Source organism: Euleptes europaea, chromosome 2 (genome assembly GCF_029931775.1).
Source record: "Euleptes europaea isolate rEulEur1 chromosome 2, rEulEur1.hap1, whole genome shotgun sequence".
Classification (NCBI taxonomy): domain Eukaryota; kingdom Metazoa; phylum Chordata; class Lepidosauria; order Squamata; family Sphaerodactylidae; genus Euleptes; species Euleptes europaea.
In genome coordinates, this window is record NC_079313.1 from 84,296,654 (window position 1) to 84,317,491 (window position 20,838).

General features: G+C 44.3%; 1 protein-coding gene across 1 annotated transcript in view; it reads left to right on the top strand.

The window, feature by feature from the left end:
• The window catches only part of ITPR3 (inositol 1,4,5-trisphosphate receptor type 3), a 126,055-nt gene that overhangs the window by 77,191 nt on the left and 28,026 nt on the right, over window positions 1-20,838 (top strand). The window contains exons 15-33 of the mRNA XM_056845363.1: window positions 428-589; window positions 831-1,003; window positions 2,252-2,371; window positions 5,090-5,272; window positions 6,377-6,628; window positions 6,897-7,041; window positions 8,453-8,600; window positions 10,918-11,114; window positions 11,273-11,402; window positions 11,717-11,774; window positions 12,039-12,204; window positions 13,808-13,972; window positions 14,407-14,475; window positions 14,876-15,001; window positions 15,275-15,397; window positions 16,027-16,227; window positions 17,743-17,994; window positions 19,451-19,576; window positions 20,613-20,738. Of these exons, the coding sequence (XP_056701341.1) occupies window positions 428-589; window positions 831-1,003; window positions 2,252-2,371; window positions 5,090-5,272; window positions 6,377-6,628; window positions 6,897-7,041; window positions 8,453-8,600; window positions 10,918-11,114; window positions 11,273-11,402; window positions 11,717-11,774; window positions 12,039-12,204; window positions 13,808-13,972; window positions 14,407-14,475; window positions 14,876-15,001; window positions 15,275-15,397; window positions 16,027-16,227; window positions 17,743-17,994; window positions 19,451-19,576; window positions 20,613-20,738 (2,922 nt within the window). The remainder of the gene's footprint in view (window positions 1-427; window positions 590-830; window positions 1,004-2,251; window positions 2,372-5,089; window positions 5,273-6,376; window positions 6,629-6,896; window positions 7,042-8,452; window positions 8,601-10,917; window positions 11,115-11,272; window positions 11,403-11,716; window positions 11,775-12,038; window positions 12,205-13,807; window positions 13,973-14,406; window positions 14,476-14,875; window positions 15,002-15,274; window positions 15,398-16,026; window positions 16,228-17,742; window positions 17,995-19,450; window positions 19,577-20,612; window positions 20,739-20,838) is intronic.

Genomic DNA, 20,838 nt, shown 5'->3' on the forward strand with positions numbered 1-20,838 from the left:
TCTCTATGTGTGACATTTTGATTAAAATAAAATAAACTGAAGAGCAGCCATTGGGATATTGAGGGAAACCGTACTGTGAAATGAGACCTCTTCCGAGAGCTGAGATGTACACAAGTGCAAACTGTCACCAGGGTTTTCTGCCAACATCACTGAGATTGTTCTCGAGTTGTTTACATTATTGAACCTGGTGCATCTCTACCAGTAGATCTGACCTCCTAAAGTTTGCTTTTCCCACTCACCCAGCCAGCCAGCCATCCACTCAGTCATTTATTTCATACAGTCAACTGATGAACCTGGATGCATTTATTCATAAATGCATCCAGAGAGCTCATGAAACATTTTAAAATCACAGCTCTGATCATGGAAAAGAAATCTATGGAAGGCAGCTTTCAGTTAGATGGGTAATTTTTCCTTCTGTGCTGTGTAGATCTTTGGAATTCTGAAGGCTCCTTTCAAGGACAAAGGTGGGGAAGGCCCATTGGTACGACTGGAGGAACTGTCGGATCAGAAGAATGCTCCCTACCAATACATGTTCCGGCTCTGCTACAGGGTACTGAGACACTCCCAGGAAGACTATCGGAAGAATCAGGTGGGCTTTTACTTCAGGGTAGATCGGTTTGGTGGGCAGTAAGTCATAAGCTGGTGTGAGATATTAGATTTGAGGCTGTTTGTCTGGGGTCAGAAGGCATAAAGAGAAGATGCTCCTTTTTGTAAGGCCCTTATTTTGTGTCTAAATTGGGGGCTCTTAAAATCCAGTTGGTGTTGATTTAGGCAAGTTGTCTCAAATAGGGCTGGTGTGTTCATCTGCATTGTGACCTCTCCTCTTGCAGGAACACATTGCCAAGCAGTTTGGTATGATGCAGTCCCAGATTGGCTATGACATCTTGGCTGAGGATACCATCACTGCCCTTTTGCACAACAACCGCAAGTTGCTGGAGAAGCACATCACCAAGACTGAGGTGGAGACCTTTGTGAGCCTGGTGCGCAAGAACCGAGAGCCCAGGTGGGTGCAAGGCAGCTCACCGAGGGCCAAACTACTTGTTACGATTTTTAATGGGTTTTGTCTCAGTTCTCCTGACCTGACTTTGATTCAGACAGTCACAGGTCAGGTGTGAGGGAACTTGTGGGTCCCTGGATTGATTCCATGCCATGGAAGGAGAAAGGGCTGCCAGCGTGGTATAGTGGTTAAGAGCGGTGGACTCTGATCTGGAGAACCGGGTTTAATTCCCCACTCCTCCAAATGAGTGGCAGATGTTAATCTGATGAACTGGATGTGTTTCCCCCTCCTACATATGAAGCCAGCTGGGTGACCTTGGGTTAGTTGCAACTCTCTTAGAGCTCTCAGCTCCAGCTACTTCACAGGGTGTCTGTTGTGGGGAGGGGAAGGGAAGGAGATTGGAAGTCAGTTTGATACTTCCTTAAGTGGTAGAGAAAGTCAGCATGTAAAAACCAACTCTTCTTCTTCTACTTCTTCTTCTACTACTACTACTACTACTTCTTCTACTTCTTCTTCTTCTTCTTCTTCTACTTCTACTTCTACTACACTCCCCCACCACTTTTCCAACCTGAAACAGCCCTGGGAGAATGCTGTTTGCCCCACTGGGGGGCTGTATGTGTGCTTCCATTTTGCATATTGAATGCATGTTGTGAAAGCTGACTAGCCAGTCACTGTGTTAGATGAAGGTACCTAAGACTTCTTTGGAAATAATAGGCCTGGGCTGGCTGGAGATTGCTGAAAAATAAATGTGGTATTTGCATAGATGAAGGTGCTGATCATGTCCAGTAAGAGGCAGCAGCTGCACAGGGCATTAGTAAGAAGAATCAATGATATGTTGATTATTCAGTGTTTGGGAGGGGGATTGGCAGACTGGGCCGCATTAGGCCTAGTAGGGAAATGCCCCATGTAGAGAGCATATCGAGCTGAAATGACTTTCACATTCATTCCTTAGACAAAAAGCTACCAGTAACATAAAGGAATGACTAAAACCTTTCAACATGATTTTTTGCTCCATAGTAATTTTTCTCCATAGAAATTTTTTGTTTGGGGTGGATTTTTTCCAAAATAATTCTTTGGAGAGGTTTTGATAGGGAATTATAATGCTTGATTGCTATGTGAAATGTGACGAGAAGGAGAATTATTGATTTCATTAGTTAAGGGCAGCTCAGGGACCTGCAGTCAACTGGGCAGAAGGGCCCTCTCCTCACTGCATTGGCTGGAGTATAATATCATAACCTCTCATATATGCCACAGGTTTCTAGACTATTTATCGGACTTGTGTGTGTCAAATCACGTCGCCATTCCCGTCACTCAGGAGCTGATCTGCAAATGTGTACTAGACCCCAAGAACACGGACATCCTGATCCAAACGGAGTGAGTATCCAGAGAGCCCCTTGTTTTTTGAATGCCGAATCCACCTTCCCCTTCAGTTAAGATATTATCATCCTCCTTGTTAAGATGTAATTGCCAGGAGATAGTGATTGGGGAAGAGGTGGAGAGGAGACGGGTAGATTTTTTAACACTGATTGCCTCAGATGAGTGAGGACATCGTGAAATAGGTTCACTAAAATATGTTCATTCCTTTGAAATAGGTTATTTCCTTTGAAATGTGGTGTTGGAGGAGAGTGTTATGGATTCCGTAACTGCCAAAAAAACAAATCAGTGGGTTCTAGATCAAATCAAGCCTGAACTGACCCTAGAAGCTAAAATGACTAAACTGAGGCTATTGTATTTTGGTCATGTCATGAGACGACAAGAGTCACTGGAAATGACAGTCATGCTAGGTAAAGTTGAGGGCAGCAGGAAAAGAGGAAGACCCAACAAGAGATGGATTGACTCAATAAAGGAAGCCACAGCCTTCAATTTGCAAGATCTGAGCAAGGCTGTCAAAGATAGGACATTTTGGAGAACTTTCATTCATAGGGTCGCCACGAGTCGGAAGTGACTTGACGGCACTTAACACACACACAAAATGTGCTCTGAGGGAAGCACTGCTCACTTGCCTATTCACCTGACATGGGCGCGTTCCAGCCACAAGTTAGGATTCAAGGCAAAAACAAATCTGAGATGGCTGTCTTCTAAACATCATTCTTGTTAATAAAACAGAACTGTAGTCCAGTGGCTCCTTCAAGACCAACAAAATTTATTTCTAGAATAAACTTTATTTAAGTAAAATTTATTTCTAGAAAAAATTTCTAGAATAAACCAGTGGTTCCTTCAAGACCAACAAAATTTATTTGTAGAATAAACTTCAGTGAGTCAGAGTTCACTTAATCAGATGCACAAACATCAGTAAAGTGAGTATATGTGTGTGGAGGGGTACGGTTACAAAGAAAAGCTAGTTTAGAAAGAGATCCAGCCAAAAGAGTTGAGCTGCCTCTCTCTGTAACATCCCTACTGCCTTTTGGTTGTTTGCAGCTTTTAGTATAAATGGATCTTCTTAATGGATGTACGCTTCATGCATCGAATGAAGTGAGCCCTGATATTCTAGAGCTCATGCGGGAATAAATTTTGTTTAAGGTGCTACTGGACTCCTTTATTATTTTGCTACTACAGACTGACATGGCCTGCCCACCTGGAATCATTCTCAGAAATGTAAAGGAAACTTCCATGTAGATTCATTTCTTTCAGATTTGTTTTTACGCCCTTTAAGACATCGCAATAATAATTACCGGAAAAACACACACATACAACATCAGTTTTAAAAGGATCGCTGTATTCTAAAAGGGTTATTCAATCAGCAGTGCAATCCTGAGAAAAGCTCCAGCCTTCCAAATCCATTGAAGTCAATGGGTTTAGAAGAAAGTAGCTTTGTTAAGATTGCACTGTAAATTTACTAGTCAACTATTAAGGTGTTACAAGACTCCTACTTATTGTTGCTGCAACAGACAAACACAGCTACCCTCCTCAGTAATTAAAAAGGTAAAGGTCCCCTGTGCATAGGGCTGTTGAACAAAAAAAATTCGGTATAGTTCAGCTTCGGCAAAATTCGGCCCGTTTTTATTCGGGCCGTGCCGAAGTCCGAACTCCCTCGCTTCGGATCCCCGAAAATTTGGGGGGATCCGGAGTTCGGGGGAAAATTCCAGCTGGGAGGCACAGATCTGTTTAAAGGGCCCACCGCTCGCCTCCAGGGAAGCTCCCTGGAGGCGCGCGGGGGTGGGGGGACAGATCTGCGCCTTCCAGCTGGAAGGCGCAGATCAGTTTAAAGGGGCCGAATTCGCCAAATTTATTCGGGAACACCCCGAACTCAGAGAATTCGGCTCCCCGGTTTCCCCCCTTTTTGAGTTTGGTTTGTCTGAACCGAAAACCCGCCGAATTGCGGTAAATTCGGCTGTTTTTCAGTTCGGGCCGAACCGAATCAACAGCCCTACCTGTGCAAGCACCGAGTCATTCCTGACCCATGGGGTGATGTCACATCCCGACTTTTCTAGGCAGACTTTTGTTTTGCGGGGTGGTTTGCCAGTGCCTTCCCCAGTCATCTTCCCTTTACCCCTCAAGCTGGGTACTCATTTTACCGACCACGGAAAGATGGAAGGCTGAGTCAACTTTGAGCCGGCTACCTGAAAGCGACTTCCGTCAGGATCGAACTCAGGTTGTGAGCAGAGCTTTTGACTGCAGTACTACAGCTTACCACTCTGCGCCACAGGGCTCCTTCCTCAGTATTTGTGTGTATGTAAAGTGCCGTCAAGTCGCAGCTGACTTATGGCGACCCCTTTTGGGGTTTTCATGGCAAGAGACTAACAGAGGTGGTTTGCCAGTGCCTTCCTCTGCACAGCAACCCTGGACTTCCTCTGTGGTCTCCCATCCAAATACTAACCAGGGCTGACCCTGCTTAGCTTCTGAGATCTGACGAGATCAGGCTAGCCTGGGCCATCCAGGCCAGTAATTAGGTATCTGCATATTAGGGGGCCCGTTCTGTGCCTGAAAGGCAAATCAGAATATCATAAAAGTGAGAGGGAGTTGTTTACTAGCTTGGCACTGGCTAGGTTTACATGACATCCCTCCCCCCTTTCTGTTGTTGCTTCTGCTCTGTCTGAATAGTAGAGCACAGCATTCTGTTTGGTTCACGCCCCCCCCCCCTTCAATTTTCAGGTTGAGACCTGTGAAGGAGATGTCTCAAACTCATGAATACTTGAGTATTGAGTTTTCTGAGGAGGAGGTCTGGCTGACTTGGAGTGACAGAAATAATGAACACCATGAGAAGAGCATCCGGCAGCTGTCCCAGGAAGCCCGGGCAGGCAACGCCCACGATGAGAATGTTCTGAGTTACTACAGGTAATGAGGAGGCATGATGCTTCTGACTCTTCACCTTTGGGGAGAATGAAGACAAAAGGGGGTGTTGAACTCCATAGTAGATCCAGTCCTTTACTGGCATTCTTAACTAGTCATTCTCATCTAGTTTGGACCTTAACTGGTAACAGACTCTGATTGTATTTATTTACATCTTATTTATTTTTCAATTTCTATCCTGCTCTTTCCTGACCAAAGTCAGGCTCAAGGTGGCTGTCACTCGGAGCGGTATCACAGTCAAGTGTGACCTGCAAGAAACTAAGTTACCAAATGTGCCAAGGCCCAATTTGGATCAGGGCTGTGGCATGGGATGAGAAGGGGGTGCCATTTTCCCAACCTAAAATTGCCTTGGGGGGTTCTGTGTGCTCTGTTATGGGGCTGCATGACCTTGGAGTATTGCATTTGACACTGTGAAACATGTTCGGTACCAGCTGTCTGACTGGGTAGCTGGGTTGAGGAAATGCTAGCCATGGACCTGATCAGAAGAAGGGACAAAACTGTTGTATGAGTCCCTGTTCTTCCTACATAGACACAACAGTCTTCTCAAGCAAGGTCAATATGCAGGAGGAGTCAACACATTGACTTAATAGAGCCTCTTTCTCCACTTCTCCCTTATGCACTTGGCAGTCCTGAAAATGATATCAGTACTGCTTATTATAGAAACGTTACACTATGGAACCCAGGGAAAGATGCCTTGAAAGATCTTGATTTTGTATTTCTTGCCATTGGATCACAACAGTTCTTGTTTTGCTTCCTGTTGTCCAGCTGAGTTGATGGTGCCTGGTCTTTGACCAACTGGTATTCCATTTAGCAGGCCATCAGTGCCTACCAAAGAAGAGTTATACCCTTCTGAGTCCATTGAAATAAATGGGCTTAGGAGGGTATAACTCTTCTTAGGACGGCACTGCTTGTGTGCTACTGAAGTTGCAAGGAACTACTTTGGAGAAATCTTTGTGACCAAACCTTGTCCTTTTAGTAATGAATTTCCCCTGCTCCTTTTCCTTCTGCTTCTGTTTATGTTCTCTTTATCCTTCTCTTTTCATTTGTTGACTCTTCTGCAATGCTTCCATCTCCTTTTGCTCTTCACAGATACCAGCTGAAGCTGTTCGCTCGTATGTGCATGGACCGGCAATATTTGGCCATTAAAGAAATCTCCAAGCAACTGGGAGTGGAATTGATCTTCCTTTGCATGGCAGATGAAATGCTGCCCTTTGACCTCAGGGCCTCCTTCTGCCATCTCATGCTGCACGTACATGTGGACAGAGATCCTCAGGAGAAAGTTATGCCTGTGAAGTTTGCACGTCTGTGGACTGAGATTCCTACAGCTATCACGATCAAAGAGTAAGGCATATAAAGAGTATCAGGAATAGAAGGGAATGACAGGAGAATATGGCATCTCAGAGAGTCTTCTAGTTCTATATCCAGCCTTTTTCACTGGTAACAGACAATAGGATGGGTGGTCAAGTGTAAAAACCTTATTGATAGTTGTGTGTGTGTGTGTGTGTGTGTGTGTGGCATAATTCAATGTATTCATGGAGACGTAGAGATGGCATGTGCTGGAGATAAAGTACTCCCTTTGATTCATTCAATCTTTGTTTCTCCTTTGCAGCTATGATTCCAATCTGAATAGTTCACGGGATGACAAGAAGAACAAATTTGCCAGCACCATGGAATTTGTAGAGGACTATCTCAACAATGTGGTCAGTGAAGCAGTGCCCTTTGCCAATGAGGAGAAGAACAAGCTCACTTTTGAGGTGAGGAACCGACCTTTGGTACAAAGTGGGAGACTTCACCCACCTCTGAGACAAGAGCAGAATCGCTTGGTGTTGCGTTGTGGCTGAGAGAGTGAGCGAAACTCACTAGGTAGCCTCAGGCAAGCCTCACTCACTCGGTGTGTGCTTTGCGTGAAGAAGGCCTGCCTGTTGAGAGTCGACAATTCAGACTAGACAGTTATGAGCGAGATAGACCAGTGGGCTGGCTTGATACTTCATGTGTTCATATCTGCTGCTGTTCATGTATCACGTGCTCTTCCCAATGCACCACATGTCCACGTTAAATAATTGTGGTATTTCCTGTTGCATAGCGAAGTGTTTTTCTCTCTCATTCTTTTAAGTCAATCTCCATTACTGTTTAATTTCTCACAAAAATGTGTTCCATGCTGAAAGAATCAATGGTAGACGAACTGTTAAAACAAACAAGAGACTCCCCTCTTCCCCCTCTTGTTGTTTTATGAACCCACCCAGTTCTATTATACTTTGCAGTTATGATGTCTGAGTGGTGGAATTTGATATGTATTTTTGTGTAGCAAACTGAAGTATAGAAATCTGCCCCTCCTCAGAGTAATAGAGTTTTTTTATGTAGTCCTATCATTCAAACAACATTTTCCAGATTTTTCTTCCATTACAGATATATATTGAATGTACATCCAGTTACCACATGCTTTCAATAAAATGCTTGCAGAGGCCACTATCTGATTTTGCTTTTAGCAAGTCAGAGAACAAACTCCTTGGAGGATACTAAAGCAGAGATGAACACATGAAGCTGCCTTATACTGAATCAGAGCCTTGGTCCATCAAAGTCAGTATTGTCTACTCAGACCAGCAGTGGCTCTCCAGGGTCTCAGGTAGAGGTCTTTCACATTGCCTAGTCCCTTTAACTGGAGATGCCAGGGATTGAACCTGGGACCTTCTGCATGCCAAGCAGGTGCTCTACCACTGAGCCACAGTCCTCCCCCAGGTGAAGATGTAAGCGAGCCTGTGCCAGAGATTGACTGCAAGCTGAGTCTTCTTGGCACTGATACCAGAAGACAAGCCTGACCTAAGCATTATCACATGACCACTCTGGCTCACTGATGTGCTGGACAGTTCTTAGCTGGTCTGATTGCCTATCAGGCAGTTTCCTTATTTGGGCAGAACTTGGTTGTTGTGCACAGACTGGATCCCTGACTGATATCCCTAAAGCAAAAGGTTCAAGGCTTGTGCCCTAACATTAAGACCAAAGAAGATCTTTTCCTGCTGCTGCCATTATCTGGCCATATCACTGTCAACTGCAGCTCTGTAGCTTTTAATAGAACCTGTTTTTATTTATGCTATTGATAGATTGACAGCATTTTTAATCTATGGGGTGCTTTCAGCTTCACCTGCCCAATGTTGCCTCTCTTCCCAGGTTGTCAGTCTTGCCCACAACCTCATCTACTTTGGCTTCTATAGCTTTAGTGAGCTGCTGCGCCTGACGCGGACTCTTCTTGGCATCATTGACTGTGTCCAGAACCCTCAACTGTTGATGCAGACCATGTACAACGATGATATGCCTGGTAAGTTCAGGGAATCTTAATGGAAGATAGGTCTTACTGAGCCGAATGCTAGGCTCATCACTTGAATGAACCAACTGAATATCTTTTCCAATAAGATATCTTTCCCAATAAGATATGCCCATGTCTAATTTAGATTTCTTGTCCATAAAGTCAGATGACTCTCTATGGCCCTAGGTTCTCTAAGCTTTAAAGGCTGCTGAGCTAGAGGATAAACTTAGTTAAATTAACATTAATTGATCAGGGCAGTGACTTATACAGTCTTCTAAATGTTGTTTTTGGTTCATTACATTTATGTAGATCGTAAACATTAGAGTCACAGAGTTGATAGGATCATTAAAGGTCATCTAGTCTGATCCCTGCCTGGTACAGGAGATCCCTAATAACAGCATCCCTGACATGGCTGCCCAGCCTCTGTTTAAAGAATGGCAAAAATGAGCCCACCACATTTCAGAACAATTACCACTAGTGATTTCATCCCAATAGCTGAACAAAATTTGCTTTCCAGTTATTGGAACTCATTATTCCTAGTCTTACCCTCCGGACTAACAGGAAATAAGTCTCTACCAGCCATTCAGCTATCCAAAGACTGCCACCATATTTCCCTTAATTGTCTCTTATTCAAATTAAGCATGCCACTTTCCCCAACCCTTCCTTACAGTACTTAGTTTAATTGTGGAGCTCCCTGCCCCAAGATGTGGTGATGGCTGCCAACTTGGAAGACTTTAAAAGGGAAGTGGACATGCTCATGGAGGATAGGGCTATCCATGGCTACTAGTCAAAATGAATACTAGTCATGATGCATACCCATTCTCTCCAGGATCAGAGGAGCATGCCCATTATATTAGGTGCTGTGAAACACAGGCAGGATGTTGCTGCAGTCGTCTTGTTTGTGGGCTTCCTAGAGGCACCTGGTTGGCCACTGTGTGAACAGACTACTGGACCTGATGGACCTTGGTCTGATCCAGCATGGCTTTTCTTATGTTCTTCTGTACTTGATTTCCAGACCCTTAATCTTCCTCCTTGGAAATTGTTCCAGTTTATCAGTGTCCTTTTAAAAATGTAGCACCCAGAACAGAACATAGGTCTCTGGATGAGGTCTGACCATTGCACAATAAAGGACTATTACTTCTAGCAATGCCTTTTTTTTGGTAAAAAGAAAAAAAAAGGTGCCAGTACTCATATATAAGATTGCACTGATTTCCACCAATTCCCCCCTCAAAACTCAGAAGAGCCCCCACACAAATGGTGCTGGTACTCAGTAACTCCAAATACCACCGAAAACAGCCCTGACTTTGGTAATGCATCCCCAAATCCACAACTACATCATGCTGCTGACTTATATTCAGTTTGTGACCCACTGTAATCCCTAGATCTCCTTCACTTGTACTGCTTTCCAGCCAGGCATCTCTCATACTGTATTGTGTGCATAGACCTCACTACTGTTAAATTTCATTTTATTAACTTCAGCTTAATGTTCCATACTTTATATATACCCTGCTGTTCTAATGTCTTAAATATTTTAATGTTGAAATGTTTTAATGTTTCGATGTTTGTTGCCTTGGGCCCATAATGGGGTGGAAAGGTGGCATATAAATGTTTCAAATAAATAGAAAAAAATATTACAGCCACAGAGTTCCCCAGGTTTAATAAACACTAAACCCATGACTTACTCTTGACAAATTCATGCTGGCATCTAGTAATCAGGAGCCCCTTGGCGCAGAGTGGTAAACTGCAGTACTGCAGTCCAAACTCTGCTCACGACCTGAGTTCGATCCCGACGGAAGTCGGTTTCAGGTAGCCAGCTCAAGGTTGACTCAGCCTTCCATCCTTCCGAGGTTGGTAAAATGAGGGCCCAGCTTGCTGGGGGTAAAAGGGAAAATGACTGGGGAAGGCACTGGCAAACCACCCCGTAAAACAAAGTCTGCCTAGGAAACGTCGGGATGTGATGTCACCCCATGGGTCAGGAATGACCCGGTGCTTGCACAGGGGACCTTTACCTTTATCTAGTAATCACTGCACTAACATGTGCTTTGTCTTCTATATCCAGTGCATAATTTGGCATGAAATAATCTCATAAAAATGCAGAGGAACAATGTAATGAAAGGGGGAAAAACTGGAAACCACTGTAAGAACAAAGCCATTTTTTTGCCCTGTATGGAGCAAATATTTTCAATTTCAAACTAAAATCTGATCTGGCTTGAAAGGAGAGGCTTTTTATCCTAATTCCCAGTGTGTTTTTAGAAGTCCACCAAATACCCTGTGCATTAGTATAAGTAGGACCTGCTTCTGCTTTGACTGAATTTGCTCGCTCTTCCAGGAAAGAATGTCCGGAGATCTATCCATGGTGTTGGTCAGATGATGTCTACTATGGTGCTGAGCAGGAAGCAATCGATCTTTGGTCCCTCAACTATGAATACTGTAGTGGCTCAAGAGCCAGTCGATAGAGGAAGGAGCATAGAAAATGAAAATATTGTGGTGATGGAAACTAAGCTGAAAATACTGGAGATTTTACAGGTGAGGGAAAGTCCATAATTGTAGACACCCACAGTGGGACTGTTGTGATCCTGTGATATAATGGCTGCTTCTGATAGTCCTTTTATCTACACGGGCTTGGGGAAATGCAGTACAATACTAGAAAGCACAATAATTCCATCCTCTTTGCTCTTCCCCAGTTCATCCTGAATGTACGGCTGGATTATAGAATTTCCTATTTGCTCTCTGTCTTCAAGAAAGAGTTTGTAGAAGTCTACCCAATGCAAGACAGCGGGGCTGATGGAACAGCTCCAGCCTTTGACTCCACAAGTAAATTTCTGCTTTTTGTTTCTAGTATAGAGTAGTTTTTATGCTTCCATTATGTATTTGTACAGTTTTGTCTGGAAAATGTATGGATTGGTTCACGGTCAGGTTGATGGTGGGTTGGAACAGATGAATGGTGAAGTGAGATAATTCTGTGATGGAGAGGATTTATTTTTTAGCAAAGGACTCTTTCTGCCACATGACTGTGGTGTCACATTATATCCTGCCACATGCTTGCAATTGTGTGAGTCCTAGAACTTCTTTAAGTTTGACATCTTAGATGGTTTGTTTCACTTCTCATGTTTTTCCTTCTCCTTCAGCTGCAACAATGAACCTGGACCGGATTGGTGAGCAGGCTGAAGCCATGTTTGGGATTGGGTAAGTGTTTGTCTGTTGTTAACTCTTCCATTAGACACCTTAGTCCTCTTTTCTGCAGAGTATATGTTTGGCTGGAGTCAAAGATGTAGATATTATGGGCAACCAGGAGATAATATTTTTTAAAAGTTATCAAGGATATCACTTGCTGTTTTCTAAAGCATGCAGATCAAGGGAATCCAATCTTGTTAAATCAGTTCAATCTCATTATTTTGAAGACCTCAGTGTTAGGAGTTGGTTCTGATTTTATTTTCAATTCGACCAAAGGAAAACAAGCAGCATGTTAGAAGTGGATGATGAAGGAGGGCGGATGTTTCTTCGTGTGCTGATCCACTTGACAATGCATGACTACCCCCCTCTTGTGTCAGGCTCCCTGCAACTCCTCTTCAAACATTTCAGCCAAAGGCAGGAGGTCCTTCACACCTTTAAGCAGGTAACTCTCAGTGCTGTGTGAGCTAAAGATCAGTAAGTCCACCCCATCATCTGTGTCTGGATCATTTTAAACATTCCTTCTTCAGTGCAACTAGTCAGGCAGCTGACTTGTGGTGGCTACCTTTCTGTCACATTAAACATACAGGTAGAGTATCCCTTATGTGGACATGCCATATCCAGACTGATTCAAAAACTGGACCCTTTGAGCCAGCATGCAGGCAGATCCAAGCTGCCTGCTTTCAATGATTCCTCTTACCTGAAAAAATAAAATACAGTGTACACTGCATCGTAGGTGGAGGCTGAAAGGCTGCCGTTGTTTGTTCGTTTGTTGTTGTTCTTGTTTAACAGCTGGTACTGGTATTCTGGTGAGATAGTTACACCTGTGCTTTCTGATGGTTCAATGTACACGAAATTATTAAACATATTATTTAAAATTACATTCAGCCTATGTGTATAATGTGTATATAAAACATACATGAATTTGAGTCCCATCCCCAAGATATCTCATTATGTATGTACAGAAATTCCAAATATTCCAATATACAGAAAGATCCGAAATACGGACCGCTTCTGGTCCCATGCAGTCCGGATAAGGGATGCTCAACCTGTCTTCTCTGTCTTTGTGGATATTCCTATGATTTGACAGAGAGAAAAAATGTTTGTTTTTTATTTGTGGCCCCATTGCGAGCCAGTGTGGTATAGTGGTTAAGAGTGGTGGTTTGGAGCGGTGGACTCTGATCTGGAGAACCAGGTTTGATTCCCCACTCCTCCACATGAAGCCAGCTGGGTGACCTTGGGCTAGTCACACTCTCTCAGCCCCACCTACCTCATAGGGTGTCTGTTGTGGGGAGGGGAAGGGAAGGTGATTGTAAGCCGGTTTGATTCTTCCTTAAGTGGCAGAGAAAGTCGGCATATAAAAGTCAATTCTCCTTCTCCTTCTCCTCCTCTTCTGGGGTTCTAATATATAATGTAATAAACATAAAAATGATGTGAGGTGGCTGCTCAGCACCCTATAGTGCTTCAGGTGTGGGTAATGGGGTCAATCTTTTATAATTGTTATGTAGTTCAGATGATGCGATAACAGAGACAACACAAAACCATCAGTCATTTTTACAAGAAATGTCAGAAGGGCCAAATTGGAAAGCAGCAGTCAAAGTTAAAAGGGCTAGTTACAGGCCTGTCATTGGGATGTTTTTGTAGCTGTTGCATACCATTGCCAATATACTAGCATCATCTCAGTCCAGCAGTAGGCCTTACATGCACTGAGCAACTGTTCCATGTGTTCTGGATCTGCACTGAGAAAAGACTTGGGTCGTCATGTGCGCACAGGTACATTGTCATTAATGTCTCTAAGCAACTTCAGCATCCCTACCACAAGATATTTTCTGTTCTGCATGCAGCACCGTCTTGCACACACGCACCTCTGGATTTTGGCCTTCATGGCTTTTATGATAACAATATGAGGAACGCTTGAATAATTTGAGGAAGACAACGGTCTTGTACTCCATTTTAATACAGCTTGGCTTTCCCAGATTACTTTTTTCTTTTACCAGCCAGCACCACGAACAGATTATGCTGATGTACTTTATTGTATCTCAATCCAGGTCCAGCTACTTATCTCTGCTCAGGATGTGGAGAACTATAAAGTGATCAAGTCAGAGCTTGACAAACTGCGTATGATGGTGGAGAAGTCAGAGCTCTGGGTGGAAAAGAAGGGTAGCTCCAAAGGAGAGGATGGACAGGAAGGGGAGAAGAAGGAGAAAAAAGAGGTAAGGGCCGAACAGCTGCAAGGCATAGAGGCATCTAACATAATTCCACATGTGCAGGAATTACATATTGGCTGGATCCAAAGCTTGTTTTCTGCTGGGAGAAGGGTACTTTCACAGCACATTTCTATATTATACTCTTCCTGGTGACACCTCATTTCTTCAGGGCAGCGGGGGGAGGTGAGGGGGAGGCAGGCTCCTACAAAGAGATGGTTTACTGCACTTGTGTAAACCCCACTCTGATCAGGTTATACTTTATTTATTTACTCCATGCCATGATATATCTCTAATACATTAGAGTGAGTAAAATGTAGGCTTCCTTAGTTGTTGACTTCTGTATAGTGACAGGAGGGCTAATGGATATTGAACCAGAATGGATATTCTGGTTTAGCTCTTTAGCCATCTGAATGACCTTTCTCCTTCTGCCCCATCCTCAGCGTACCACAGATGAGGAGCCAGGGACCCCTGGAGAGAAAAGCAGTGAGAACTATCAACTGGTTAAAGGGGTAAGCAGTTACATCTGTCATTCTCCTTAGGGAATCTGTCAGACAAGACTGGAGAATCTTTAGAGCAGATCATGTATAAAGAGAATTGTGCTACACAGCCAGGTACAACCCAGTCTCTTAATGACTGAGAATATCATCCAATTTCTAGTGAGCTGGACTAAGACAGAGAGTAATGTCAGATGATGTCCTGTGAGATGGAAGAACACCTTAGCACAGCCTGAGCTGGGTTCCTCCAGCCCCAAGGCACCTTGAGCTGAGCCACATCCCTCAGTTCTGGAGTGGCATTGGCATGGGATGGTACCTCCCTTTGCTTCTCTAGAAGTTGGGTTAAGGTTGCTGAATCTGTCCTGCCATTAATTCATCTTCAGCGTGGTGGAACTTCTTCTTTGTTTCTCTCCAGATTTTGGAACGGCTAAATAAAATGTGCGGGGTGGGTGAGCAGATGCGAAAGAAGCAGCAGCGCTTGCTGAAGAACATGGATGCCCACAAAGTGATGCTAGACCTGTTGCAGATTCCATATGAAAAGGTGGGAAGATTGGCAGTCGAGTAAGGGTAGCAACTGTTGTTACTGAGTTCTGATAGAACCATTAAATTGCAGCATTTTAAAGGGGGTAACGGGTCCAGCCTTCTTGCTCCAAATAGGGTATGCTGTGTCCAAAGCCTTTCTTACCAGGTGTTGTCTGTCTTTCCTGTATCTGTTCTGGGATGTGTAATTATTTTTTTGGATCTTTTCTTAGACACTAGGTCAGGCTCCTTTATCCCAGAAAGTATTTTTTTTTACCTTTGCCAATGTATGCAGGGTGACACCAAGATGCTGGAGATTCTGAAACTAACCCACCAGTTCCTGCAGAAATTCTGTGCAGGCAACCAAGAAAACCAGACCCTTCTGCACAAACATCTCAGCTTGTTCCTCACTCCTGGGGTAAGAGAAAAGGGCAAAGCGAAGGAGGGTAAAAAATATACTGAGTTGTGTGAAGCTGGGAAAAAAGAGACTTATTCTGACAGACCAGCTAATGCTGCCCAAACATTGCCAGGACAGGCTTTGTAATCCTATGATTGCTTCATTGCTCCATTTGGGGTGTGAGGATTAACTGCTATTGAATGAGAGAACCTGGGGCTAGACACTGTCATTCAGCCTAATTTACCCTACACGATAGTTGGGATAAGGCTGTTGCATGTTGTTTTATGCTCTTTTTATGCCCTGGTTTGTTCTTATGCCTTGTTAATTATTGATAATCGTATGCTGTCATTTTGATATTTTTTATTACGACAGTATATTTGGTGAGTTGACTCAAACAGGCCTCTGGAGAGGTGGCATAGACGTTTTCTAAATAAACAAACAGAGCAGCCTCACATTGGCCACTCTGAGCTCCATAGGAATATTATGATTAAAATTACTGGATGATGTTGGAATAAGCAAACGATGAAAATTCAGTGGAGAAAGACTGGGTCTCCTTAGCATGAGGAAAGTCTAGGGAGGCACGGGCTGTGCTCGCTGCTGTGCCCCCCTGTAGCCCCACCTCCGTTCTTATAGCTTCTTGTTCTCACCAGCTGATGGAGGCCGAGACAATGCAGCACATCTTCCTGAACAACTACCAGCTGTGCTCAGAGATCAGTGAGACGGTGCTGCAGCACTTCATCCACTGCCTGGCCACACACGGGCGCCACGTGCAGTATCTCGACTTCCTGCACACTATCATCAAGGCTGAGGGCAAATACATCAAGAAGTGCCAGGACATGATCATGACTGAGGTGAGGCTCCACCTCCATGTCAGGGGAATGGTGGGAAAAACCCGGGGATGGAGGGTGGAGGGAAGGGACAGATCAAGATGCAAGGCTGTTTGGGAACTGAGGGAAAGACCTTATCCAGCCTCAAGGGAGAAAAGGCTTCAGACCTATAGGGGAAATTGGTCCCTGATAAAACAAGGGGCAGGGAATAGCTGGATAATCTGACTGCAGCTCTTCTTGTCATGTCAAGTAATAGGGGCAAGCTGGGAAATGCTGAGGGGAAAATCCAGTTGTCTCTCAAGCCTGTTGATCCCTGTAAAGAAGAAGAAGAAGAGTTGGTTTTTATATGCCGATTTTCTCTGCCACTTAAGGCAGAATCACTCCGGCTTACAATCACCTTCCCTTCCCCTCCCAACAACAGACACCCTGTGAGATAGGTGGGGCTGAGAGAGCTCTAAGAGAGCTGTGTCTAGCCCAGGGTCACCCAGTTGGCTTCATGTGTAGGAGTGGGGACACCAACCCGGTTCACCAGATTAGCCTCTGCCGCTCATGTGTAGGAGTGGGGAATCAAACCTGCTTCTCCAGATTAGAGTCCACCGCTTCTAACCACCTCTCTTAACCACTACACCACACTGGCCTGAGGTGGTGGCCTTGCAGGCGGGGCTTCCTTACTCAAGCAGCTCAGCATTATTCTATTGTCAAGGTATATATGGTTGCCAAAGAATAGGAGAAAAACAGAGGCCAGAGTCATCTACAAGTGAGTAGGGAATGGGAGGAGGTACAATCCTGCTCAGAGGTGTCAAATCCCAAGTGTGAGATCTGCATCACCCTTTAGCTATTGCCCATCTGTTAAAGTAAGAACATAAGAAAAGCCATGCAGGATCAGACCAAGATACATCAAGTCCAGCAGTCTGTTTACGCAGCGGCCTACCAGGTCTTCAATTCTTTCATGCGCTAGCTTAGCATAAGGAGAGGGATGCTGCAAAGAGTGAAGTTGTGGCCTAACTCTATGGGTACTTTGCCATCTCCATGCCCTGTCTGGCCCTGATATATCTCAGTATGGATGTAGTATTGAAAAGAATGGCTTATTGAAAAGAAAATGCTCTTCCTTTGCCATTCTGGAGATTTACCATGACACTAAAGAGGCCATCCTCTCACCGGATCACAGGCCCTCACTGTTAAACATGTTAGTTTAGAGAGAACTGTATGCCAGAATGATCTGCCAGTGCTGCATCTGAAACCAGGCTAGCTGCCATCTCAGCAGTGGCATGGGCAGCAGCCTCGCATCACAAGGTCAGATACCGTTTGGAAAATTAAAATAGATCCTGCCATTAGAGTATAGATATAAGCTAAAAGGAGGTTTTCATACTCTCAGAGATCTGCACATTGTGCAGAACCAGTGTACTCTTTAGCTCTGCCCCAGCCTGTATATGGCAGGCGAGGTAGAAGAGGTTGGATTATGATTATTCCTGGGCAAAAATTTGCCACCCATGTCCCTGTGGAATCATATTGCTTAGACTTTTTGTCCCTTTTCAATAGCTGACCAATGCCGGAGATGATGTGGTGGTGTTCTATAATGATAAGACCTCCCTAGCCAATATGTTAGAGATGATGACAACCGCCCGGGATGGAGTAGAGGAGAACAGCCCCCTCATGTATCACATTTCCCTGGTGGATCTACTGGCAGCCTGTGCTGAGGACAAAAACGTATACACGGAGATCAAGTGCACGTCCCTGCTTCCGTTGGAGGATGTGGTGCGAGTGGTCAACCATGAAGACTGCATCACGGAGGTAACGGCAGGATGTAGGTGGCTGTCATGGATTCAGGCAGGCAAAGGCTGTGGCTTTATGGAAGAATGTTGTGAGATCCTGAGCTGATACCTCTTGGGTATTTAAGCCCTTGTGCCACATGAAAGAAAATGTATCTTGCAAAAATACATTTGCCAGCCCAGGTTTGCGCTAAACAACTGGTGGTGTATTGGACCGAGTGTCAAACTCAGCCACTCAGTAACCTTGGGCCTATTAACCTAACTATACTAACAAGATGAGTTCTGATTTTTGTTAACCCTGAGGACCATACTAGATATGATACTGAGAGATGTTGTGAATAGATCTCTCTGGCACTTTAAATGAAAATAGGCATGCAAAGTCTAGATTTAGATTAGGGCTGTTTGTGTAGTGGTGGTGGTTTGACCAATTGAAATTAATTTCCCATGCTGTTTAATAGCTGTTAGGCATTTTCTCTTTCCCTGTATTCTTTTCCCTATCTGGGTCCCTTCCAGGCTTTAGGAGTAGTTCAGTTTGTATTGGTGAGACAATGCATAGAGGAAGGGTTAAGCTCCTTCTTCCCCACCTCCTTCCATGGCCTCTATCAAACTCAGGGCACTGTGTGGCTGCTCTTCAGTCTGGAGAAGAGGAGGTTGATGGGGGACATGATTGCTCTCTTTAAGTATTTTAAGGGCTGCCACTTAGAGGAGAGAAGGGGCAGCAGAGGACAGGACTTGCAATAATGGGTTTAAATTATAGGCAGAAAGGAACCATCTAGATATTAGGATATTTTTTTTTGACTGTGAGAGGAGTTCAACAGAGGAATCGGCTGCCTAGAGAGGTGGTGAGCTCCCCCTCACTGACAGTCTTCAAGCAGTGGCTGGACAAACACTTGTCAGGGATGCTTTAGGCTGATCCTGCATTGAGTATAGAGGGCCTGTATGGCCCCTTCCAACTCTATGATTCTGTGATTCTTCCCCTTTTGAAACAGCTGGGGAGAACAGACCTCTCAGAATTCTGTCTATCTTGGCCCTGAGCTTTTTGGAGGAAAGGCAGAATGGGATGATGAAGCTGTTGCCAAATTTTATTAATTTTATTATTATTTATATCATGTATGATTTTTTTTAGACTCAGTGCAGCTAACAAAAAGAACTATAAGTTGTGAACCCATAAAGACAGTATAACAGTCCATCAACAAGATAAAAACAACACCCAAGATAAAAACACAGCCCTATCTGCCAACACAGTTAACCCTCCATTGAATGCCCTCCGAAATAAAAAACAACAACCTGTTTTCTGGGTCTTCTTGAATGCCAAAAGTGCAGGTGCTCAAGTCACCTTGTGAGGTTATGAGTGGAGTTCTGGAGGGCTTCACAGTCCTAACAAAAAAGGAGAGTCTGATGAGTATGGAGGTCATTTTCTTTCCTACTTCTCACACCATGTGCAGGGAACCCTAGATTCTCTTGCTGTCTTCTTTCAGGTGAAGATTGCTTATGTCAACTTTGTCAACCACTGCTATGTGGACACCGAGGTGGAGATGAAGGAGATCTACACCAGCAATCACATCTGGACGTTGTTTGAGAACTTCACCCTTGACATGGCCAGGGTGGGTGCTTGAGTGGGTGCTAAAAATGTTCTTGAGATAATAGGGAAAAAGGACTTCAGGAACATGGAAGCGATTTAGTTTCTAGTGTAGGTTTGCGGACAGTGGCTCTTGAAGTAGCTAGTTGGAGAAATGGGTGGAAAAGTGATTTCCTGTACAACAGCACCTCCATTTATGATATTCATTGCTAAAGGTACTTTGGCCATTAGCAAAAATGGTTTGTTTGTTGTTTAAAAGGGATTTAATGACCACATGAAGGATAGATGTATTGCAAGCTATTAGCTGTGATATTTGGCGCAATGTCCATGTTTTGAGACACTAACACTCTATCAAACGCTAGAGGCTGTCAGCAGGGAATAGATATCACCATCATATCCTGCTTATGGACCTCCGTTTAGTATCTGGCCAGCAAATGTTGGAAGATGGAGTGCCTAGCTAGATATATTCGGCTTTCTTACATTCACGCTGTAGCTCTGTGTGCTGTTCTCTAAGCTAGGTGATGTTTTATTGTCATTATATTCTGTGTGACAAGGAATTACTTCCTCAGATTATATTGTGCCATTATGACTGCACACAATAATCATTTATCCTGCTTGGGAAATGGTTTCAGCATTGGGGACTGTGTGCCAGGACTGGTTATTAGAGAATATAGAGGGCTCTGTTGTTGGTCTAGGTAGCCTGGCTGGGGGGTTAGAAGGAGAGGTCATTCTTCTGCTTCTCAGATACGTTTCAGCCTGGAGATATTAGATTCATACTATTTTCCCTTCAGCCTGGCGTGAGTTGACACAGATTCTACAGAGCAGGTATTGCACAGGAGCCAAAAGCCTGAGCTGGAAAGTCGCAGTTCAAATCTCACTTTGGCTGTGAACTCACAAGGTAGCCAGACGTGGGCCACTTAACCCCCAACCTCAGCGTTCCCTGCATCATGGAGCTCATAATATTCACCTGCAAGATGGTTGTAAGGGTTTCTGCGATAATGCATGGCAGATACTTCAGAACGTACTATAAAAATGCTGTTCTTGCTTCCCCACCCCCACAGGTGTGCAAGAAACGTGAGAAGCGCCTGTCAGATCCCGCCTTGGAGAAGTATGTTCTCACCGTGGTGCTGGACACAATCAATGCCTTCTTCAGCTCTCCTTTTTCTGAGAACAGCACCTCTCTACAGGTACAAATGGGCTGGATCTTGAATCCCTTCCCTTCCAAGGCCCCAGGGTTCCTTGGAACCAAACAGCAGAGGATTTCACAGAGCCAGCTGAGGAGCAAAA